At 40.7% G+C, this 25,797-nt stretch overlaps 1 protein-coding gene across 4 annotated transcripts in view; it reads left to right on the top strand.

Annotated features, from left to right (window-relative positions):
- Positions 1–23,832, top strand: part of rgl3a (ral guanine nucleotide dissociation stimulator-like 3a) — a 29,654-nt gene extending 5,822 nt beyond the window's left edge. For 3 of the 4 annotated variants that reach the window (XM_058641304.1, XM_058641305.1, XM_058641303.1), the window contains exons 3-18: positions 6,810–7,099; positions 9,731–9,775; positions 9,961–10,130; positions 11,594–11,754; positions 11,849–12,160; positions 12,252–12,355; positions 12,452–12,536; positions 14,559–14,633; positions 17,634–17,720; positions 17,837–17,869; positions 17,970–18,091; positions 18,179–18,274; positions 19,247–19,382; positions 19,500–19,757; positions 21,453–21,567; positions 21,944–23,832. In XM_058641304.1, coding sequence (XP_058497287.1) covers positions 6,810–7,099; positions 9,731–9,775; positions 9,961–10,130; positions 11,594–11,754; positions 11,849–12,160; positions 12,252–12,355; positions 12,452–12,536; positions 14,559–14,633; positions 17,634–17,720; positions 17,837–17,869; positions 17,970–18,091; positions 18,179–18,274; positions 19,247–19,382; positions 19,500–19,757; positions 21,453–21,567; positions 21,944–22,098 — 2,244 coding nt within the window. In that variant the 3' untranslated portion in view covers positions 22,099–23,832. Of the gene's footprint in view, positions 1–2,754; positions 3,027–6,809; positions 7,100–9,730; positions 9,776–9,960; positions 10,131–11,593; positions 11,755–11,848; positions 12,161–12,251; positions 12,356–12,451; positions 12,537–14,558; positions 14,634–17,633; positions 17,721–17,836; positions 17,870–17,969; positions 18,092–18,178; positions 18,275–19,246; positions 19,383–19,499; positions 19,758–21,452; positions 21,568–21,943 lie in introns of those variants that run through there. The other variant, XM_058641306.1, reaches the window with a different exon arrangement.
- The last annotated feature ends 1,965 nt before the right edge of the window (positions 23,833–25,797 follow it).

Here is a 25,797-nt window from a genome sequence, read left to right as displayed (position 1 = left end):
CTATTACTATTATTGTCTCTTGTTGATCTTTATGGGTTCTTCTTTGGCTGGTGCAAATCTTTTTGATGCTGATTTTTTTTCCCCTTTTGGTCCTTTATCTGATATTAAATAAAAGTTAACGACACAACATTCATGGTCCATCCCTCTAACCTGCATTTAGTGTCTGCACTGCAGTACATTTATGCATTTTAAATTTAAAAAAGTATGCATTTGATCAAATGATAAAAATTGTGTCAAATTAATTTAGGATAAAAATGTTTTCTGGTGTACTTTAATAGCATTTGTCAGGTTTCTGAAGAAAATAAATATGCAAGCTTACATAAATAAGTAATAATCTGCCAAAAAATTATAATGAAAAGGCAAAAATTGGCCCAATTTCTCAGTTTAAAACCTTAATCTGGTCCACAAACTCTGATAATAGTTCATCATATGGATCGTAACTGTGATTATCTTGTGTGCTGCACTTTTTTATTATCTACTTAAAAAAAGTGAGACCTGATTCTGCAGGTCAGGATGTGAACCATTACATGGCTTAAATTGAATTAAGTAATCCAGTATTACTGAGAGAAAGCCAGACTTGACCTAAAGCCAGATGAGTTGATCCTGGATTTTTTTTTGTTTTTAAGAAGTAAAAGTGAGACAGTCAATTTGCAATAAATGATGAAGAAGTGGCAGATAACATGGGAACAACTGACTGTATAAGGCAGAGCAGAACTGTACACACTGGTCACTTTAATTCAATTCAATTCAATTGTATTTGTATAGTGCCACATTACAACATACTTTATCTCAAGGCGTTGTACATAGACAACATTATAGAGAGCAGAGAAACCCAACATTTCACAAAATGAGCAAACACTAGAGGCATCAGTGAAGAAAAAACAACTCCCCCTTTAACAGGAATAAATCTCTGACAGAACCACACTCATTGATGTGCAGCCATCTGCCTCGACCGGTTGCGGTGAAAGGAAAAAAGGGGGACAGAGAAAGGACAAGAGGGAGGTGAGGTAGAGACAGAAGGGAGAGTGACCAGGAGCATAAATACAACAATTGTATCAAGTTATATAAGTTTACTTTATTAAGTACATAGGACACCCAATAAAGTGGTAGGAGTGGTTGATCTTCTGCTGCTGCTGTGGCCCATCAGGGCTTGATGTCTTCTGCTTCCATAGATGGTTTCCTGCACACCTTGGTTGCAATGAGAGATTTTTTGAGTTACCAGTCTGGTCATTCTCATCTGACCTCTGAACTGCCACTCACAGGATACTTCAGTAGTTCGCTGTAGGCAACTGTAGGTTGAGTTGAAGACGTTTCACATCTCGTCCAAGAGGCTTCTTCAGTTCTGACCTCTTTGGATGAAGAAGATGATAACCCTGGGCATGGAAATTACACAAGGAGATCCACAAGTACCCAGACACGTACAACACATCATTTAAGAATGGACATACAAATGAGAGCCAACATCCAGCAAGAAATTGCCACAACTTTAATAGAATCTGGAACTTTGGCCCTGCACGTGCAAGCAGAAACACACAGTGACTCTCTGTGGACATAGAATGTGTAAAGAATGGTTGAGGCCTAATGAGACAAAACCTTGTTTTTATTTATGGCCATTATATAAAGACCCAAATGCGAAGCTAACCGAGATCCTCTTCAGTATCAAAACTGATTTGAATCATTATGAAACTGTGTCGGCACAGATAAAAGGTCAGGCCGTCACAGTGGAGGTCATTAACTGAAAACACTGATTATAACATGCGTACAGCAAAATGACAGCATCAGGAAACATGAAGGGGATTGAGCTCTCGTCACAAAGCAAAAGGAGATTTTTATCACAACAAAATGAAAACAAAAACTGAAAAAGCACTATCTCATAATAAACATGATAAAATATACCTGGTACTTCCAATTAGTTCCTGGTTCCCAGTAAAGTCTTTAGTTCCTGATACTTGTTGCTGTGGAGGAAATGCACCTGAAGTTATACAGTAGAATAGAAACACTTTTTATGAATAGATCCATTCTTTCCTCAGATCAAAGGCTGTTACAATGGTATGCAGTCACAGTATTTCAATTAGCTACCTCATTACATAAGGTACACACTAGGAAGATCGACAAAGCAACACAGGAAAGTGACAAGACACAAGGACCACAGCAATTTAGAGTAAACCACAAAGAAAATGACAAAAAAAAATGTATTTCCCATTACAACAATAAAACCGGAAAGTAAAAATGGCAAAGAAGAGAGGTGGAGACAAAAGAGGGGGAGAGAAAAGAGAAGAGTGAGAGCGCAGAGAGAGGAGGGAGAGCAGGAGGATCCATCCATCCATGTTCTACCACTTTATCCTCCACATGAGGGTCTTGAGGGTGATCTCAGCTGATTTAGGGTGATGGGTGCGGTCACACCCTGGACAGTTTGAAGCAGAGGATGAAATAAAATTACAGAAAAGCGTATTAGAATAGTTTATAAAGCAGAGGAGTTAAAATAAAAAAACAACATTTTATGCTGTGCTTCTTGTATGACCTTTTGTAACCAGTCTACACTCCAATCATTGTGTATTTAACTGTAAAACAGTGATCTAGGCGACTGCACTAACCCACAGTTTATTCCAAAGTATAATTTATTTTTAAATATAGCCTGATAATTCTAATGAATTATCCTCTTACTGTCATTGGTGCGCAGCATCTAAGCCGCGCCCACACCTGTCTTTCTTGACCACGCCCACTCATTCCTTTTCTCTTCGTCGCTGCTAAACCAGTTGTTCCGCTGTCACTGACTGTTCCGCTCCATCGTTTGGACGCAATTCAACTCCATGCTCTCTCGCACGTTTTCAACACTAACACGAACACTAACAAAACAACACAAAAAACAACAATGAAGGAGGTGACGGAGGCTGAAGTGACGCAGTTTACGCCGTGACCGTGCGGCGCTGTCGCCTCCAGCAGCGGGAGCTTTGAGACTGGCGCAGGGATTTATTCAGTCACACGAGAAGCAAGAATAAAACATGGCGAAATGGAACTTTTCAATGGTAGGTGTTTCTGACATCTCGCTGATTGTTTTTGTTCATGTGTACTCGGCAGTGACAGTTTGAGTCCAAACTGTGTCAGAACATTATTATAATAATAATAATAATAATACTAGTCATAGTGTGTCGTTGTGTCTGGCGGCTCGCAGTCACGTCACGTCGTATCAGGTGTTTTCAAGAATAGACCTGCTGCTTTTGTTCTATGTGAGCTAAAGAACTCCGCCTGCGTGGACACATTGTTTCCCACCAGTGACTCAAAGTCTCATTGCTGGGCTGTGACTAAAAAAAAACTAAAACAAATACAAGGTCAATATCGCGCCAAGTTTTATTATTCTTCATGTTTGGCTCCTGTCAACTGTACTTTAACTCACACTAGGTTTAAATAATAACAATAGTAAAAATATAAAGAACTGACCATAAACCCTGTATTTGTGGTGGTTAAGTATTTTGTTTAATTCTGAGAATACTCTTGATATTGGCTCAGTGGACATCTTAATAGAGACAATGTATAATTTGCTCTGTTCTATTCCGTTTTTGCTGTATTATTGTTAATAATAATGGAAGCAATTGAATGCTTTTCAATAGTTACTAATGTGATATGTGTGGTAAATGCATTGGCTCTGATTATTTAACCATCTTACATTATTAAATAGACCTAAAGTTGTATCAAAAAGGGAAGGTTTTGCCATAGTTTTTTTTCATAATCAGCATTGGCTTATTCTTGTTCTCAGAAACACAATTACAAGTGTTTTTGCAATTTTGTGCATTATATTATTACAAAAAAGAGAGAGAAAACGGGACAAACGCATTGCTTAAAGACATCATATCACGCTGGTGTCTGCTCCTGACGTGTTGACACTGTACACTGAGAATAATTAGAGCTGAAAGAAAATGTTATGCTTCAGATAATGTTGCCAGGTGTGGCATTTTGTTTTATTGTGACATCAGCGTGGTTTGTGTTGTGCGTGAGCATGCATGGCTCTGGTTTGTAAATAATGCAGATGTTTTTCTTTCTTCAATGTTCATATTCTGTCTTTGAGTCATGGTAATGCAGTGGTTCGCACAGTAACCTCACAGCAAGATAGTTGTTGGGGCTTTGTGGAGTTTACAGTGTACATATGTGTGTGTCTGCCTTTGCCCAGTACTCCCGGTATGTTAGGTTATTTTGAAGCCCTAAATTGAATGTAAGTGAGAATGGTTGGTAGGCTGCTGACCTGTCCAGAATGTACCCCTGTCTCTCCCCTACTGTCAGCTGGGCTTGGCTCCAGCTTCCTCCCCTGTCGCCCTCAAAGGATAGCAAGCAAGCAAAGTTTATTTCTATGGCACTTTTCACAGATAGAAATAGATGTGTTTAATGCTTTCTTAAAAGAATCAGCAGACACAAGGCAGCGTAAAGACAAGGGAAGTGCACTCCAAAGCCACGGAGCTGCGGCTTGGAAGGAATGATCAACTAACCCTAGTCCTAAGGAGAATTTTAGGTTCACCTGAGCCAGTATGTAGCTTTTCTACATGAGAGCAGTCTGGTAATTGAAGGCTCTTCCTCCCATTCTACATTACAGACTCTCTAAACCGTTATATCTCCTTGAGGTGTGATAGGGCCTGATCAGAAATGTATTCATTTGAGGAGGAGGATTTGAAATTGTGTTCTGGATTTCACATGGGACAAGTGGAGAGAGGCTAACACTGAAGTGATATGGAGTAATGTGTTCCTGTCAGAACTTTGCATTTTGGATCAACAGAAGGATTTTTTCCAGCATCCTTTAGGGACAGGATGTAGGTGTAAGAGATCTGTTATAAGTGTGAGTCAAATGACCAGTCCTGGTCAAAAGTAACTCCAAGGTTCTTTACGATGGAACACAAAGATGCTGCCATCCTAAGTGACTATATGGACAGCTAATGTTTTTGAGGACTGAGTGAAATAACTTCAAGCTGATTTGTTTCATCTGGTTACATGGATTAAAAACAACTGCATGGCATCTGTGTAGCAATGAAACTTGTTGTTGTGCTTTTTAATAATGTTGCCTAGGCTCGGGCCGCATCTGTTTGAACCTGGCTGAGACAGAAAGAATATTGACATGTATTTTTTTTTGGAGCCAAACACATTCGATGAATCGTTTGGTCCATAAAATGTCAGAAAACCTTAAAAAATGTTGATTGTGTTCGCCAAACCTGGAAATGACGATCTTCTCAAATGTCTTGTTTTTGTCCACAAACCAAAATAATTCACTTTGAATGATTTCTTTGTTATCCAGAAAGAAATTAAGAAAATGTGCACATTTAAGGAGCATCAAAGATTGGAAATCTTATTTTAATCATGAAAAAAAGCTTCAAACTGATTAATCGATTATCAAAATAGTTGTAGATTATTTTAGTAATAGATTAATTGTTTCAGCTCTATCACACTCACCTCCACCATCATGTAGTGTGTCAAGAGGACAGTCAAAGCTCACCTTACATCCTCCCTGCCCACGACACATGACCCACTACAATTTGCCTACAGGTCAAATCTGTCCACAGACGATGCGAAAGCATTTGCACTCCACACTGCTCTCTCCCACCTGTAGAGAAATCTACCTGTGAATGCTTTCATTGACTTCACCTATTCTCTAGATGTGAGGGTCTGAAGATGGAGAGGAATTGAACAAACTGTTTCTGATGTTGGGCTGTATAAGTCAAATTTACTTTACTTGAATTCAACTCTGTATTTAAGTGCATAATTCCCACAAATCTCGCCATGAGGTCCAATACTGGTGCATCAGTCCCTCATTGTGTGGGGGTAGTGCAACTGACTCTGAGCACTGTGGCCTTCCAATAGTGCATCCTTATCCCCCGTTATACTGCATGTACACATATGACTGTACCTCCACACACCGCTCCAATACTGTCGTTAAATTTGCTGACGTTTGCATCATTGGCTGTGGATGCGGAAGATGGCTGGTCGTCAGGGGCCATAAACTTCTCCATCAGTGCTGTCTGAATGTTTGTTTTTTTCTTTCAAAAGCTAAAAGTATCGTCTGTTTTCCTGGAGCGTTTCCTTTGCCCTGCCGACTGTCATGTCTACAGTCAGCAGCTGCAGCGTGTTCCTGTCGTGTTGTAGTCTGTTTTCCTGCAGATATGTTTCCCATCACGTTAAGAACTCATTGTTGTACTCTAGGGATAAATGTGAAGTGTAAGTAAAGGCTGTTGTACGGCTCATTACTGTGATATTATAGTTGTCCATATACTTCACACGGTAGTGAGTCCTCGTCATGACCAGATCACGTCCAGCAATAATACCTGGATCTCTCTCTTGATTGCCTACTATGTTATAATCGAATAAAGAAAAAAGAAAAACATCCCTCTGTTTGTGTATATAAACACGTCACAGAGTGAATGACTCTCAGCCAAGTCATTTGTGCAGAAACTAGGTGTCTTGTCTGGGTCAAAAGTGAAGGATGAAGAATGTCATGTGGTATTTGTTGCAGATACGTACGTGACATTCTCACGATAATTCCGTTAAGCAGCCAACCTCGAAAAGCTTAGTGACTTTATAGAAAGATATGCTTTTAGTTATTAAGTTTAGGGAATTAAAAACAATACGTAGCTTTGTCTAATTTTTGCATTGAGGGAGAAAAACAAATGCTTCTTTTTTATTTAAAACTAATTTTCCATTATGCATTATGTGACACTTACATAAAGCTGTATGTGACCTTTGCTATCACAAAGAAAAAAGAGAATTAGAACATAATATTGTGTATTTGCATTAATGTTTGCCAGATCTTGACGACCTTGCATTCTCTCCTGCAGGATCCAGTGCAAGAATGGGGGGAAGAGGAGGAGGACGGCGCGGTGTACGGCATTACACTGCGCAGGGAGCCCGTGCTCTCGAGTCCCGACACGGCGGAGCTACCTACAACCTTTAGCTTTGTCCAGTACCACACGGTGAAAGTGCGCCGGCTGAAGGCCGCCACCCTTGAGTATCTGGTCACTCACCTGCTGGGCCAGGAACACCAGGAGCTGGACTTCACTCGCATCTTCCTCTCCACCTACAAGGCCTTCACCTCGACCAGCACCCTCATTGAGCTGCTCTTTCAGAGGTGAGAAATGATCTGCAAAGAGGATCTGAATGAAGACATGTGGGCACAGTCAGCTGGTCAGTGAGCCCATATACTAGGTCATTGTTAACATTTTACTCTATTTACTGCAGCACTAAAGACTCTAATGTACTCACACCTGTGAGTTAAGTGCATAACCCAGCTCTGTCAAAGCGTGACGCGTTTAAGGTGTCAAAATTACTAGTTGTAGTTTATTGAGGGAATTTTATTAGCTGATAGTGCCAGCTAATGCTTTGTTCTTTGTTCACAACTCAACTCAAGGTTTAATTATAGAGCACATTAAAAAAACAACCGAGGTTGAACCAAAGTGCTGTACAGAATGACGTCAAATACCAAAAAAAAAAACAATACTCCTAATGCTTCAGTAAATGTTCAGAGATCAACCTATAGACGTGAATCAGATCTATATAAATCGTGTTTTCACACATTGCTCCTTGTGTCACTTCTCACATGTTTAGTCGCCATATATTTATTTAACCAGAAGGTCTCTTGACTTCACAAGGGAAACCTGGCCAAGACAGCTCATTAAATTAAAATGACACACAACTAAATTAGATTTAAAATGGACCATATCACTGAGCTTCTCCTACTACACATGAAAACTCATGTTGTGTGTGACCTCTCTGTTGCCGGCCACTCATGTTGTGTAAACTACTAATGACCACAAAGACAAAGACCAATGCCTTCAATCTTCTCGTCAGAAAAACAGATCTGCCATATTTTTTTTCTCGGGATAAATCTGTACCAAATCCTTAATCGATAAAATAATATGAATAATGTAAATGGAACTACTAGTATTCTTAATGTGTTACTTGTTCTCATTAAATCACAATAATTTGATTAAATGTTATTGGACACAGTCACACAATTCCCAATAGGAAGCATTTGGGGTTGTTATGATTTATATCTTAACCTCATTCAAATGGTTGCAACCGTGCTCTATGCAAATTGTGTCAACCAAATTAGTATGGCAATGATTATAATCTTGTGTTTAAAAGTCTAGATATGTTTATTTTTCCAATGAAGCCTAAGACAGCCAACAGCAACCCAACATTTTAAATAATACGTCACTCTGGAGTAAAACCCCATGGTTAAAATAATGTGCCGTCATACCTATGGCATGACTGTGCATTTTTATCATTTTTCCCCATGTTGTGTGTCCCTGTGCTCTCAGCAGCAGTCATTCATCTTCTATTGTACTTGAAATAAACATACACTGAGCATGAGAAAAGCCTACTGTATGCAAAACCAGGTTTAACAACATGCCAGATGAACACGTCAATTTCAAATGAAGACAGACGTACAAACACCCTCCTTATGTTTCTTCAGTAATTCTCTAAGCTACTCCCTGTTGACACTGTGCAAGTTTCTGTGACAGGTATTATCGTCATGAGGTTAAAAAAAAAACTAAACATCTGCGCGCTTAGTTTCATTCCAGAGTGTTCATGACCATACCTACAACACCCAGCGAAGGAATTTGTGTACTTAATTGAAAATGGTGAAGCTGGCAGGGATTTGATTTGGCTAAGACATTGCCAGTAGGAGTGTCTTTGTCCGCTGCAACTAATGAAAATAAAGTCAGGTTTAGACACAAAAAGACCAACAAGTCCATTTATAGAGTTTAGTAGATAATGGGCAGATGGTTTTCTTTTTGTCTGTCTGTTCTTAAAGCTCACCTGTGCTCAGCGTGCTGCACACTGTGTCCTTTTTGACACTGGGTTGAGGTATTATTTGTCAAACAGCTGCCCTCATATCTGCGGTGCTGGTGGCAACAGGTTTCCTGTGAGCTTTCTGCGAGGTTACGCTCAGGACAACCTGGGAAGTGTGTTTTTCCTCCTTTGGCTTCCATGATTTTGTACAGGAAACAGTTCAGTGCTGTCACTATACTCCTAAATAAAACATTTCAGTAGCATTCAAGCGGTGCACGTTGTTTAACATTATTCTTATAACATACTATTTATGAATATTCAAAGGGAAAGAAAAAAAAAGCTTAATAATGTCAATATCTGTGCTCAGACTGTGCATAAACACCTTATTTTTAGTTAGTTAAGTTCTGTGGTGTTGCAGAGAACAGAAAAATTGTGTTTTTAATTAAGTACTAATTAAGTACATTTTTATGATGTTATAAAAACCAAAAATGTGTCGTTTTTTTCTGGCTGAGCTGACCTTGAACATTTTAAGAAGTATGAAGGGCTGTGAGTGTGTTTGATGGTGTATGGATCATGATTTTAACAGAGATGGTGTTGGAGAATAGCAGGGCCAACAATGCCTTGTTAACATTGTATCATCAGGTCGATTTAATATTTTTATTTGAAGTGTTTTCAAGAGAAATATGTCTGTAAATAGTGCCCAGTTCAATTTTGACCTTGCACCCAGAAATGTATTTCAAAGTTGATCATGTTTGTTAGATGGGTGCTATGATTTTTGTCTCCACACTTTTTAACAAGGCCACACAGTGCCTCTGCAGGGATTTAAAAGTTTCCACCGATCAACAGTTACAGGGGATCAGTCCACGGACGTTTCTTATTTACAGGATATTTTGTGTCACTAGGTTACTCTGTCATTCCTCCACTGATGTTCACTTCTCAGTAACTGTGTTTTCCTTTTCCACAGAGATGACTCAGTCACCAACCTGGACAACAGCATCTGCCCTCACAGGTGAGACTCGCCAACTTTTGACATTCATTGAGTTAAATGGATGAAAATCAAAGCTTAACATGTCGTATACTTCAGTAAACTTTGCCCCACAAAGTAACACTTGTTATAATGTTTTTAAAACAATTGCACAATTGATGGCAAAGTTGTCCAGGCCATCAGCAGTAACCTCACCTTTCTCTCCTCAGTACCTTACCTTCAGTGATTCAGATGTGGCTGGAGGACTACAGTGAAGATTTCCATGAGCCTCCTCTGTACCAGGCCCTTAGGCTGCTGGGTGTGCACTTGCGGCATCGCCTCTGCTTCAGACGTTTGGCCCAGACTGCAGAGTCTCTGCTCAAAAGGCTCCAGGAACAAGGTAAAGAAGAATTACTGGCCATTACTGGCAATATTTTAGCCAGAATTGTGGTCATGGTTAAAATATGATTGTGCAGTCCTACTGAACGACCAGGTTTATTTGTGTTATTTGCTCTATAAGTGACTTAAATGCATTACTCTGTATGCAGTGCTTTAATGTTGTGGGCAACATGAAAACAAAGGTGAAACAAGGGTGTAAATATAGTGGACATTTGTTTATATTCAAATGTTACACACTACATCAATATTGTAGACCTTCATTTTTGAATTACAAATAGAGTAAGCAATATCTGTAACTGCTTACCTTCAAATAATTATTTCACCAAGACCTGGGGCTTGTGTCAACATATTTGTATATTTTACTTATCAATTACCACATCTCCATATCAGTTTTTTGATTAAACCCCTGCTTTTAATCTTATTTGTCCTAATTTGTGAACAAAATATAAATCCAGTGTCTTTAGCCCTTGCAATATTCATAAGAGCCACTATGTGAAAATTGAAGTTAAGTTATAGTACATGTACAATTAATCATTTGTAATGTTGATATAAATAATTGGGTGATATTCCCATAACTGAATCAATCATCCGAAAAGGTAAAGTGAAACTAAACATAACTAAATTACTGGAGATAAATGGACACCAAGTTGTGATGCATATGTCATAAAATGCATAAGTGGAAATGCCTTTTAAAAAACTGCATACATTTTAGCCATTACTCTGCTGATATGATGGCAGAAGAGAGAGAGGTGTTTGAAGCTGCAGAGGTTGAATCTAGAACAACTGTTAAGATGACGGAGAGAACTCTGGAGGATAAGCTTCACTGGCTCATTGGAACGAGAAGGGAAGCTTGGATAACTGCTATAATGCTTGCACAGTTAATTCCCCCAATCTGTAGAAGGTTTATGGACTTTAGGAAAGTAGAACTGTGTTTTGAATGGAAGCAACTAAATGTGAAAGTTATGTTAGGCCTAACAGTGAGCAGATGGTCAGAAACTAATACGTACTGACTTGCTCTCAAGTAACTTACTTGCTCTCATATCTACTGGTGTGTGGATTAAAAGAAACCGACTACATTAAGTTATCTAAGATCTTCACACAGTAACATCCCTGTCCAGAAAGAGGACATTCCCAACTGATAATATCTACAATATCTGCGTTAACTACTTGTCCAACAGTACAACACAGATAGCATACAATTTATTTTTTTATTTGTGGCATACGAATGAAAAATGTCTGAGAAACAACAACAAAAGCTACACATTACAGCTTAAATAAAGAAAATGTGCTTTAATTTAATTTAAATTTCATATCAGTACAGTCACTGTTCTGATACAGGGATGAGTAAAAATGTTTTATGAGGATTTTGTTTTCCCTCTGAGTTAATGACACATTATTGCATTATTTATAGTATCCATGGAGCAGCCAGGGTCATTGTCATTTATGATGGGATGTGTTTGACAGATCGCAGCTGCTCTTCGTCACAGCTCAGCAGTAAATCTTTGGAGCAGGAGCCCAGAGATGAGATAGATGGAGGAGAGCCATCCAGGAAAGATGAAGACAAATACAGCTTTATGGACCTTCCAGTGGGAGAAATAGCAGAGCAGCTGACCAGACTGGATGCTGTAAGTTTCATTAACAAATTCCTAAAAGCTCAATGTCACGTCTGAGTGGGTCATTTGGTCATAAAGCGTCTCTTGGTCATCCTCTCCTCTTTAGGTCCTGTTTGTCAGAGTGGTGCCCTTCCACTGCCTGGGCTGCGTCTGGTCCCAGCGTGACAAGAAAGAAAACAGAAACCTGGCGCCCACTGTCCGCGCCACCATTTCCCAGTTCAACGCTGTCACCAACCGTGTCATCACCTCACTCCTCTGCCCGTCCTCACCCAGCCCTTCCACTTCCTCTCCCATCTCATCACCCGGCTCCTCCCCTGGCTTCCTGTACCCGTCCACCGCCCCGAGCTCACCTCGCTGCTCACATACCAGCCCCGTCCACAGAGCACGCATCATTGAGTGGTGGATTGCCGTTGCACAGGTCAGCATGGAAAAATAATCAACTTCATGTGACAAAAATTAACATGCGAATGAACAAAATTGTACCAAAACTGTATGATGTGTTTGTGCAGGAGTGCAGAGAGCTGAAGAATTTCTCCTCACTGAGGGCCATCCTGTCAGCCCTGCAGTCCAACGCTGTGTATCGCCTGAAGAAGACATGGGCTGCTGTCTGCAGGTCAGCAAAACAGCTTCAAATTACAATAAATAAACTGCCAGAACTGACTCTACAGACAGATTTATCATAACAAACTGAAAAATGTTGTGGTTTCAGGGAGAGCATGAACACCTTTGACCACCTGTGTGAGACTTTTCCTGATGAAAACTGTGTGCTCGCCACCAGAGAGATCCTCGTGGAGGTAAATACATTTGCACTTGTGGGTCGATGTGGAATCATACTGCTGCCTAATTATTCTGAGAAATTGGTGGGGCATATTTTAATGAAAAGAGAAAGGAAAAACAGAAAACAAACGAAAAAAACGGAGCTGAGAGAGAGGGAGGGAGAGAGACAGTTCATCACAGGGCCACATAGAGACAAACAACCATCCACTCTCACACTCACATCTACAGTCAATTTAGAGTGTCTAATCCTCAAATCTGCATTTTTTTGGACCGTGGGAGGAAACCGGAAAACCCTGAGAAAACCCACTCACACACCGGGAACTTATGGCTGATTTATACTCACAAAAGATGGAGACGGGGGCAGCCTTCTGTCTGTACTATGTGTTAATTTTGTCCATCATTGTGCACCTTGCAGGGGAGCTTGTGATGATGCACAAAAACGCAGCAATACCACTCGTAAAGTCAGGGAAATGATCAAAAAGAGTTTATAAAACTGGCTGCCAGGTCTTTGCTGGCTTATCCCTGCAGCCAGAAAATGGAGAGTGACTGGCAGACGCTTGGCTTCACTCGCTGGCGCACTGTGGGACACTGCACGTTTGAGTCCAGGGGCTTTCTTGCAAAGCAAGTTATGAAGGGTCGCAGTGGACATACGAAAATATTAATAGGACGATTTACATTTAGATTCTAAGGTGTGGAGCTGGATTTCCAAATCACTAAGCCTTGCCTCGCAAATAAATAAACTGCACTTGTTAAATCTACCATTGTCACTAAAAGAGGCAGATAGAATAGAATAGAATACATCTTTATTGTCCAGCAAGATGGAATATTGTCTTTGTCTCACCAAATACAGACGACAAAACAGACTTCAGAAGCTGAAACTAAGCAGAATGTGGATATGAGCCGTCAGCCAGTATTTTTCTGGCTTTCTTTCTCGTCCTTTCTGTGTAAAGTTGGCTCAGAGGCTTTTGTGGTTTTCCCACAATTTTGCTCGCCAAGGACACAGTCCTGTTTAATTTACATTTGCACCTGCAACTTAAGCCACCAAACACGACAACGATCGAATGTAGTTTTAAAGCACCGGCCCCCGGGTGACGAGTATTTTGTTTTGTATTTTTATATTTATTATATATTAAATTCCTCACAGGGATTTGTGTGTTTACACAACTAGCGCCGTCTGCTTCGAAGCTTGAGACAGCGAGACTCTCGCGGAGCAGCGAGCGCAGTGCGTTCTGCGAGTTGTTGTCGTTCATCTCCATGAGCCAAAATTATATTTTTCTGCTTTTCTCGGCCAAGAAGGCACTTTATTAAATATTATTAAATGGATTGTTGACACCTAGTTTTATAGCCGGTTCTCACGTCATGAAATCATCTGTGTAAAGTGAAAAGAGATATGTGGCCTTGGGTCTCAGGAACAGTGGGCGTTACCCAGTTTGGTGTGAATGTTTAGATATTAAGTGTTTGAACTAAACTATGCAAGAAACGTCAGGAATAAGTGTTATTTTCCATTACAAGTTTAAATACCTGGGGTCAACCATCCAAAGAAGATAGTGCAGGCAGGGTGGAGTCGGTGGAGAAGAGTGTCAGGGGTGATGTGTGACAGAAGGATGGCAGTAAAAGTAAAGTGGCGCTGCCTGAAAGACTAGAGGTAGAGCTGAAGAGGCTGAGATTCTCATTGGGAGTGACCAGGACAGACCGGATTCCATAATTAAAGTGCCAGTCTTATAATAATTTGAATGCGGTTTAGTTTGGAACCAGTAGTAATAAGCAGTGATGGCTTTAATGAGTACATTCTTTCTGATTCTCTACACACGTAACACACCTACAGTACATATTGTACGTACGCAGTACGCACCTTAGGGCACAAATAAAAAAATAGGTGGCAACTATGACGACAGCATTAACTTGGTAAACATTGTCCTGACATACAGCGGCAAACTCTCTCATCCATGTCAGCGAGAACAATTATGTTACGTGTTTGTCCAACACCCTGTCCTCTCACTGGATTTGCCTTTCTCAATTCTGTTGTCCATTCTCTGCAGAATGAAAGTCACCCGGACAGCGATGTCAGCACAGGCTCCAAGTCACCACAGCTCTGCTCAGTGTCCAGACACGTGGTAAGAAAAGAGTTTCTCTGACAATAACCTTGTTGTTCCTAAATTTTAAAGCAACACAATATGAGTGTGCCAGTAAAAATCGAAAGGAAGAGGAGTGTTTGTGTCTGCAAGGCACATTAAAATAAACATCAGATTCCCACTTCCCTTTTCTTTTCCTATCTCTTCTTTTAATAGAAAAAGTAAGCACACTGATAAAAGGGTTGGGTCGTTGCAAATGGATTCTCCATCTGTTTATTTCAGCATTTTATTGTACACATTGTCACATGTCCATTCATGAGACTGTTTCCCTCAGTTTTATCAATGCTGTATAAATGTTTTATATCCACTCTGTTTAAAAAGTGATCATCTTTTGTTGTCACCTGTCTGTCTATAGCTACATTCTTCCTGTTTGTATTAGGATTGATTGATTGGCACCATCTTCGCTGTCTGAGTTTCATCATCAAACAATCAGCTGCTCATGGATGAGCCTAAATGTAATTTTCATTAGCTTCCCCCAAGTTATTGAAAAAGCTTACATCTGCCCGTTCTACTGAACATTTTCATATCTCACGATCCCGTCCTCGACTCAAAGCTGCAGAGAAGATAGATGATGAGTCAGTGGATCTCTACTGTATGTATCCCATGATGATTCAGTTTCAGGCCCTGGATTATGGGACTCTATTACCTTTTTAAGAAAAACATGGGAAAAGGCTCTGGTCATGACATCAGATGAAGAGGACTAGAATCTAGAGCTGCAACTAATGATTACTAATGATCATAATCAATAAATCTGTCGATTATTTTCTCGATTCATCGTTTGATCCATAAAATGTCAGAAAATCTTAAGAAATGTTGATTGTGTTCGTCAAACCTGGAAATGACGATGTTCTCAAACGTCTTGTTTTGTCCACAAACCAAAACGATTGACTTTTAATGATTTCTTTGTTATCCAGAGCAAAGAAGTTAAGAAAATATTCAGCTTAAGCTTGTTTTAATCATGAAAAAAACTTCAAACCGATTCATCGATTATCAAAATAGTTAATAATTGATTCATCGATTAATTGTTTCCGCTCTACTATTAGATCAGGGGTGTCAAACTCTGGCCCACGGGCCAAATTTGGCCCACGGTGTAATTATATTTGGCCCGCGAGGCCATAACGAATGACCACTGGAGTTGACCCGCCGGTATTATACAGCACCTGTTTCGCTAATATACATGTGTCAATATCAAGCCCCCAGGACAGATGTGGCCAACCACGTCATTTTATGTGGCTGCGAGTGCTTAATTGATCTTAAAAAAAAGTTGCCTTATAATAAATCTATGTTGCTTTAAATAGTGCACAGACTTTAAACTACATTTTCACAATGCATGGCAATTATGTTATTATACGCAAAATGACGGCATCCCGCCAATAGATCGCAGTGTTTACATTAGTGTTTAATTACTACTACAAGTGAGATTAAGCAGATTGAGAAATATCCACAAATGATCCTTAAATGTTCAGAAGGTAAAAGATTGATGCAGAAAAAAAAACAGTATTTCTTTTGTGGTATGAGGCGGTGTCGGTAATCAAAGAGTACAATCTACCTTTACACCACATACAATTTTTTTTATTTTTTGGTCATTTATTTTTGGACAATATTTTAATCAGATATCATATCTTAAAAATTAGATCAAGCCCAAGATTTTTCAACTCGAGTTAATGTTTGAGCAAGCATCAAAGTAGAACAACATTTTTATTTTTTAAATAATAAACAAAAACAAAAACAAGCCAAATTAAAACAGGTTTTCTAATAAAGTTTTGGCCCGTGATCACTCCATATTTATTAAAACTGGCCCGCGATGGATTTGAGTTTGACACCCCTGAATTAGATCATTAAATAGTCATTTAAATAATACAAAGATGTACAGTGCTGACTTGGGTGAGGAGACATGCTGATACAAATCCATGGATGGTCAACGAAATGGCCATGGCTAATTTAGTGCCCTCAATTCAGGGTGCATGCTGGTTAAAATGTCCCACTGTCCTGACTTTTTTTTACATGAGCAAAACCATTGTTAATATGATCACTATCACCTAAATCATGTCAAAATGGCTGCTGTGCAAAAAGCCAGTTTGAACTTTATGTTCCTGTGTTATGTTTTCACCATGGATATACAGTATGGTGACCTCTGTGAGACTTTACAAACCCAGCATCCATTCATCCCCGGATCAGTTATTATGGGGATGAATCAGTCAGAGGTAAAGCACCAGTGCACCTGTCGTCTCTCTGAGGACTTCTAATGGCGTGTTTCCACCGTCTCGACTTGGTTAAGTTGCGTTACTGGTGACTGGTTACTAGTGACTGGTACCAGGTACTTTTTTACTATCGCCTTCCTCTCATTTAGAACTGGTCGGGGATTTCACCAGTCAACTGCTGCTCACTGGAGATTTTCTCTGTTTTTGAACCATTCTCTGTATACTCGAGAGATGGTTGTACGAGAACATTTCCTGTTGATTAGCAGCTTCTGAAAATCTCACACCAGCCTGTCTGGCAACAACAACCGTGCCACACTTCTGATGCTCAGTTTGAATTTCAGCAGATGGTCTTGACATGTCTTCGTGCCTAAATGCATTTTTTTGCTGCCATGTGATTGGCTTGTGAGATATTTGTGTGAACAAGCGGTTGAGCGGGTGTGCCTAATAAAGTGGCCATAAAGTGACTGTAAATCTTTAGGCCCTGCTCATGTTGGAGGGCATCTTCTGTTGGCAACCAAAGCCAAATGTGTATAGTGATAAGATGATAAGATACTCTGTTTACACATTAAATTAAAAATATAGTCTTTCTATCTTAGTTACTCACTTACTTGGAGTTTTATATTTTGTTGTGTTTTACATTTCGTTTTGTCTTATTTAAGTGTTTTGTTCAGTGTTTTGTTATTCTTTGTTATTTTATTGTGTTCATTTAAGCCGGGAGTCGCTGTAAAATCTCGTTACGTCCTCATAATGACAATAAAAAATTCTTGATTTCTTTCCCCAGAACCACGGCGGTGGCGTTGTGCCGTACCTGGGCACTTACCTGACGTGTCTCACCATGCTGGACACAGCACTGACTGACACTGTAGAGGTGAGTAAACATTACACCCACAAAGCCATCTGTTGTTTTTGTTTGCTCGTTCTATTGGACTGCAGTAGATTTATGATGCCATATAACACTTGCTTGTTTTTCCATTTTTTACACAGGGTGGACTCATCAACTTTGAGAAACGCAGGCGGGTAGGTGTCGCCTCCTAGTGGTTGCGTCACGTGAATAACTACCAAAATGCCCAAGTTGAATTTTGGGGTTGAATTTTTTTTTCTCTCTCTTGTTTTCCAGGAGTTTGAGATTCTCTCCCAGATCCGACAGCTTCAAATATCCTGCTCCCACTACAGCTTCCCAGTGAACCCTCACATCACTGCATGGCTGCAGGCACACACGCTGCTCACAGACCAGGAGAGGTGCGATAATAATAACAATATGATATGAGGACAATTTAATCTGTTTAATCTGTTTTTTCCTAATCTGTGTTTCTTTGTCGTCTGAAGCTATGAGCTGTCCCGGGACTTGGAGCCTCCAGTGGACCCGTGTCCCAGTCCCCCCACCTCATGGAGCAGTCGTCTGCTCACAAAGAAACTGGCCTCGTAAGTGTGAGGGATCAGTTTTATGTAAAAGTGGTTCATACTAGATCATTTAAAATGAATTAGTATACACTCACCAGCCACTTGATTAGGTACACTGAACACCAGTTAAAGTGGCTGAACCATCTGCTTTAAGTTTCGATGTGTTGTGCATTCAGAGATGACCGTCTTCATACCCTGGTTGTAACACATCATTATTTGAGTTACTGATTTATTAGGTTCTGCCACCTTTCTATCATTTTGAAGCAGTCTGATCATGTTCCTCTGATCGCTGGCATCAACAAGGCAATGGTGACCAATTTTGACTTTCTGACCTGTAAATCTCTGTGAATTCTTGAGCATGAAACATTTGAGTTGCTGACAGGAAGCAGAGCTGGAGGTAGCAGAGATGAAGATGTTGAGGTTCTCTTTGGGAGTGACGTAGATGGATAGGATCAGGAATGAGTCAATCAGAGGAACAGCACATGTTAGATGTTTTGGAGATAAGGTCAGAGAGGCCAGAATGAGATGGTTTGGATGTACAGATGTACAGAGGAGGGATAGTGAGTATATTGGTAGAAGGATGCTGGGGTTGGAACTGCCAGGCAGGAGGTCCAGAGGAAGACCAAAGAGAAGGTTTATGGATGTAGTGAAAGAGGACATGAAGTTAGTTGGTGTGAGAGAGATGGATACAGAGAACAGGGTGAGATGGAGGAGGTTGATTCACTGTGGCGACCCCTGAGGGGAGGAGCCGAAAGGAAAAGAAGAAGAAGTGTCACATGAATAATAAATGATAAAGCTTAAAAACGGAAAAATACAAGTAATTGTATACAATCAGAGTTTCGAGCACAATTTGTAAATGAATTATTTTATTAGTCCATTTGTGTTTACGCTTTGAATGTTTGTTGCTGTTGTTTTTGTGGCATCTGTGGGTATATTTTGTGCCACGATTCAGTCAAAAGCTTTAATCGTGTGTGTGTGTGTGTGTGTGTGCAGGTTGCGAGCCCCTAGTGACAGCTCCACGAGGAAGACCCACGCCGATCAGATCAGTGTGTCGTCTTCTGGCTCCAGCAGTTCAGACATGGAGGACCTCTCAGGCCCTCAGCCTTCGCCCCTCAGGCTCAAACTCAAGGTACATTTACACTCCACTCTTGTGTGTTTGTGAGCAGCAGGGATCTCATTGCTGTGTAAACTTTTGTTTTGACATAGCTACAGAATATTATCATGTTCGCCTCTTTCTTCCCCTCAGTCTTTCTCAGGTTCTCTCCACAATGTAGCAGAGGATTTCTCGTCCTCCTCCACCTTTTCCAACCTTTCCAGCTCCTGCTGCAGCTCCTCTCACCCAGACCTCAGCTCCTCGTCTCTGGCATTGAGCCCAGAGTCGCCTTCCTCCAGCTGCTCCTCTCAGGCCTCGCTGCCCCTCTACAACAAACAGGTCGCTGACTCGTGCATCATCAGGGTCAGCGTGGAGTCTGTCAGCAATGGAAACGTCTACAAGAGCATACTGGTGAGAACATTGGTTTTGTAATCGTCTGAGGTCGTTAATGAACAGGCCGCCTGTTTATTGATTTAGTTTAAAGGAATACTTCACTAAAACCACTTGTGCTCCCCCTCTAGACCGAGAACTTTAACTAGAGCCAAAGGTACACAATCACATCACCCTTCGTGTTTTAGCGACCTTATACTGGCTACTTGTCGATTTTAGAATATTTGTATTGAGGACTTTTAAGGCTCTCTGTGGTCTCTGCATTTCTCTAACCATTTAGCACGATGTGCCCCTGCAGGCATAATAATTATATCAATAAAATATAGATTCAGAGCCAAGAAAAGTAGTTCTGGGAGAGAGTTTGGGACACAAGCAGGTTTTAAACCATAAACATGCATGCATATGTGATGTTAACACAGTCAACATCAGTTTGACACTATAAACCCATCAATTATGTGTCGCATCCCTTCCTAAGACGTACTTTTATAGAAAAGCAATTAGAGTTTTAAATCTGCATTTATGTACTACCCTATTTTTGAAACAGATTATTGTTTTATGTGTTTCTGTTTTTTTATTTGTTCATGTTGTGAAGCACTTTGTCATGTGATTCTTTTTAAAACAGTGCTAAATTTTTTAGCACTGTTTTCATATTAATAGTACTAACTCTGTATTAAGTGTATTTATTGTTATAATTATTATTATTATTATTAGTAATAGTAGTAGTAGTAGTAGTAGTAGTAGTGGTATTACTTCATATAGTTAATGGTATCATGAAGAAGTCATAAAGTGATGTTATTTATGTTTGCTTCCGATATAGACGTGACCTCTCTCTCTCACACGCGCACACACACACACACGCACACACATGCGCACACACACACACAGACACACACAGACGGTAGGTGCCTTGAGTTATGATCCTACACATTTGACTCAGACCCTTTGACTCTGTGTTTAGTTGAAGCAGCTTTTTGCACCTCAGGCTCCGGTCAGTCCTCTTGGGCTGCTCAAGGTCATTCCACAGTTGTTCCTAAGCCACTGCAGTGTTAACTTGGCTGTGAGCTTAGGGTCATTGACCTGTTTGTGAAGACGAGTCTCTGACCCAGACTGAGGCCCTGAGGTTTCTTTACTTAACTCTTTTCAGTGTTTCCTCAGCTTTTATCCAACTCCTGGTCGACTCCTGGTTTCATCATACCAGAGAGTCACAGTCTGCGAGTCCTTATGTCTCCATTTCAGAGTTATGGAGGTCACATCGTGGCCATGGAAGGTTCCCAAAAAACTGTGACTCTTGGGGAAACTTCAGTGCTGCAAAGATTTTAAGATTTTTACTTTGTGGCTTCCCCAGATCTGATCTTCACCGACTTCATGGTTTGATTTATGCTGAGATTTACAGGTCAGGAGTAAATGGGAAACACCAGAGCTAAATTGTGTCATAAGGGTCTGAGTACAAGGCCACACGGTTGGTGTAGTGGTTAGCACTCCTGCCTTTGCAGCAAGAAGACCTGGGTTAGAGACCCGGTCGGAACCTATCCCGCCTGAGATTGGCACAGCGTTTTTAGCGTTGATGTGAAAAAATGAAGAGGTCTAAAAACATCCTGAATGTGCTTGATATGTAAATGGCATTATTCAAGGCAAGAATACGGACAATAAATACAGGCTTTTCACACCTTTTATTTTCAAAGCTGACACTTTGTGCTGACATTTGCTCACCACCAGCTGACCAGTCAGGATCACACACCCCAGGTGATCCAGAGAGCTGTTGAAAAGCACAACATGGACGACGTCAGCTGCCACGACTTCAGCCTCTTTCAGATGCTCAGCAATGGGAAAGGTGAATATCTCCTGAGGTCGTGTCAAGGTCGAGGTGTTCACCTGCTCAAAATGTGAATTGATTGAGTCCAGTAAGGAGATATTTTTTGATTATGTTGTTTACATGGAAAGTGGACATACTGTAATCTTTCAAGCTTAGGTAGTACTGGCCACCAGGGGGCGACTCCACTGGTCGCAAGAAGAACAACATTTGTATTCAACTCTACGGGAAAATTGGGAAATTCATTTATGCTATCATTCTTTCTAAAGTGGATATTGTGTTACATATAATTGTTAGAAAAGTAGGAAATTGGAGTAGGTCACGGCCTATAGATTGTTTAAATAGGGCCTAATAAGTTTGGAACACTGGCATCACCTTGTTTCTCTTTGTGCTGCAGAGCTCCAGATCCCCGACAAAGCCAACGTGTTTTACGCCATGTGCAACACTGCCAACTACGACTTTGTCCTGCGCCAGCACCGGGGAAACCACGGGAGACATCTTGGCTCAGTTTTCAGTCCTGGAGTTCCAGCCAAGCGTCGACACGCCAAGTGATAAGCATCTGTCCAGACTTGAGGATTAGGATTTCAGCGAGGAGACACGAGCTGTTCGTCTGCAGCAACAACAACAACAACAACAACAACACAACAGCACCAGCTGTGATTGATTGTTTGCATCTGCAGATCACGATGAGGTCGGGACCGTGCAGCAGATACGAGAATCTTGACAAACCCGAGAGTTTTGAACAAAAATGGAAGGAGTTCTCGGCAAGAGGAGGTTAAATATGATTTATTCTGGAGAGGCTGAAGTAATTAAGGAATAATAGTGTACGTAGAAGAGAGAAAGAGAGCGAGAGAGAAGGACCAGAGTGCAGGGTGGTTGCGTGTCATCTCGACCTCACTGTGGATTGAATGAATCACGGAACCCAGAGCCGTTTTTTTCCCTTAGATGAACACATTATTGTCTGCATTATTATTAGTGATGCTCTGGCGTTCACTGCAGCCGGTTACAAACACCAGGAGCAGCAGGTCTGGTCATGACTTCACTGCGGCTGATTCAGAGTCAGAATCAGAGGCTACGCACAGAGAGACGTAGCTTCTCGACATTTCTGTTTGAACGAGGAACAGGAGCTGCCCAGTTTCTCACCTACTCAACTCGATGTTCACAGTCAGGTGATGAGTAAATGAGTGTTGCCCTGTGGATCTGGGTCACATGTGAAAATGCCCTTGTTGCAGTAGATGTTTTAATGTAGTTTTATCAGTTTTAAATTATTTATTGCACTTCAGTATTCAGCTTTTAGAGCAAACGTGGCCTGATGATAGTGTTTCTGTATTGTTTGTTTTATATGCACATTAGATCCTCCTTTATTCTGAGAAACCTGCTCAACAGAAATGACAAAAAATGTATTAGTTTGAATGGAGGAAACAGGTTTCCTCTGTCTGTCGTCACTTTTAAATGCATGCGTGCCGTGGTCTTGCCTGGAGTGTGGTATTATGTGTGTCAGGAGACACACACACACACACACACATACACATTGTGTGTGCGATGACTGTTGGTGAAGGCCGTGGTTCAGGGTGAGACTGCCGATTGCTAATCCAGAGCAAAAGCACAAGAACAGGTTTTTGTGCCCTGAGTATGTGATTGTCTCAGTGATGTGAAATCCTCCACGCTGCTTTGCGCAGGTCCTAATATTCAGTATTCCAGTCACTTGGAGATGTAGACACAGTTGATTTACACTTGTATTCATTTTAAAAGAAAGACCTGACTGAGTTCTGTGTAGTATTCTGCGTCACTGAGTCATATTTTTAAAGCTATGTTGGTTGGTTAAACGTTACCTAAACTATGTAAAAGTTAATGGTTAATAACATGTGGCAGCTGCAGCGAATGAAGGAGGAGGAGTCAGAGAGTGATTTCTATCACCTCTGTCTGTCTTGAGTCTTATTATGAATCTATGTTCTTGTCAAGCATGTACTGTATTCTGTGTTTTCAATGTTGTGCATGTGATAATTTATTCTCTGTTCTGTTTTTATTTCAGCAGATTCTTCTCTTTTAAAGTTTATTCTAAGCACTTTCTGTGTATAATTAGCATTAAATAAAGTCTATTTAACATCGATCCTCTGATCTTCTATAAGGTAGAAATGGAAGGGCGTTGTGTGTGTAGTTGTCCACTAGGTGGAGCCAGACACAAACGCTTAAATGCTTTTCTGTTTCATCACAACAACAAACTGTCCTGAGTCAAAGTCAACCTTTAAGTCTAACCTACATTTTGGCAGATGTGAAGACGATCTGAAGAAGAAGAGCATCGAGTCGCATTATGCTGCTTCTGAAGTAACGTGGGAGGTCAAAGTTCACAGTGCGTAAGTGGGAGCTCTGTATCTTTCATATTTTTTTCCAGCTCGGTGCAAAGACAACGTTTTATTTCTTGCTCTCAGTTCATCAAACACTTCTTCTCTTCTTTCTAAGAACGACTGCTTATCCTGTGTGTGTGTGTGTGTGTGTGTGCACCTACAGGTAAATGCTGCGGTGTTACTGGTTTGTGTTCCTTTGTTCCGCTGCTGAGGTCAAGTGGAGAACAAAGCTATCAAGTCGCCTGCATGTGATAAGCGACAGGTACACAGTTTCACTGCTTATGCAGGAAGTCACACAACAAGTTCATTGTCGTCATTCTTAACTTAAATGACATCACATACTAGAGTCTGGGAGGAGTTTTGCAATTGAATAGTTTTGATAATTGTGATTTTCTTTTTATCCCTAAACCAAAAAATGGAATACATACATTTCTTCAGACAAAACCCCACAAATCATATTTGCAAAATCAAATAAAAAGAACCAGGTCGAGTAGGAAATGAAGTGTTTTTTTTTGCTTTGTTTACTCAGTGTTCATTGAGCGAGTGCTGTAAGAAATGACATGGACTAAAACGCTGTGGGCCAAAAAATGAAAAGAGCCTCTCAAAACAGGACACAGCACAGTTGTGAGGCTTCAAATTAACATTCTTCAAATAAAACGGTCTTTTCTAAACACTGGATTACAGAAAACACTGGACCAGTAGTCCCCATGGAGACCAAAACCTGGTCCTCATTTCTGATGAGCTTCAGTTTATGTCTAAGATTTGAATTGTGTTTGGGTTAAGGTTAAGGTTAGGCATTAACTGGTTATGGTTGAAGAGTTAGGAAGGACACTTTGGTTTTGGCTGGGGAAACCATGGGAGACATCTTGGCTCTGCTTTCAGTCCCGGAACTCCAGCCAAGGGCCGACACGCCAAGTGATAAGCATCTAGGAGGGAGAACACTGTGGTTCGACTGCCAAAATGAATGGAGGTCAATGACAGTCTGGGTGTGTGTGTGTGTGTTCTTGTATGTGTCTCTTTGTGGGGACCATATAAACAACATATAAACCTTAGGACTGGCTGTACCCAGCCTATCGCCCTATGTCAGGTGAGATTGGCACCTCCCCCGTGACCCTCATGTGGAGGATAAAGTGGTAGAAGATGGACGGATAAACCTGAGGGAGTGAGGACATTTTGGCTGGTCCTCACTTAAAAGGTTTTTTTTTTTTTTACAGTTGAGACTTGATTTTAGGGTCTTTAGTCGGCTGTCTGGACCAATTGTCAGGCAAACCTATGTTTGTGAGGACCTTTTGACCTTGTGGGGACATTTTGGAGGATTGCAATCTGGTTTTAGGGTCAGGGTCAGCCATTTAGTTGTAATGTTTAAGGTTAGAGTATTTAGTCTATGTGCGTCGTCACTATGAATTCTGCACAAACGTGTGTGTCTACATACCTAGTGTGTGTGTCTTCTTATATAGATGTATAGATAATAAGTATGCAAGCTGCGACTTTTCCCTCAGGGCAGAGCAGATTCTCTTTCTCACTGGTGGTTGTGTTTTTTTGGTTTTTCGTTGTCCTCCTATGCACCGACTCCCAGCGTGCTCTGGGCTCTGGGTCAAATCGGGACTCTTCCCTGATATGAACCCAGACTGCGTAACCAACAGACCCAGTGACATATGATGAATTGTGAATTGTGATATGAGAGCAGAATATAAATCAGTCTCCGTTCACCTCAGGTTCCCTAGGACAGGCTGCTGCAATATGTTGAACATTAAATGTTGTGTTTTGAAGATCATTTTTAAATGGAAGAAATTAAGCTTGAAGCCAAAAAAGAAGTTAAAGATCAGGAAGTCCCAGAACCAGGACCAGAAAAACAATTTGAAGATCCTCAAGAGCACATTCTCATTCGCGATGATGCTCTGTTGCA

This window comes from Solea solea, chromosome 10 (assembly GCF_958295425.1).
Source record: "Solea solea chromosome 10, fSolSol10.1, whole genome shotgun sequence".
Lineage (NCBI taxonomy): Eukaryota > Metazoa > Chordata > Actinopteri > Pleuronectiformes > Soleidae > Solea > Solea solea.
This window is presented reverse-complemented; position numbering and strand designations above follow the sequence as displayed.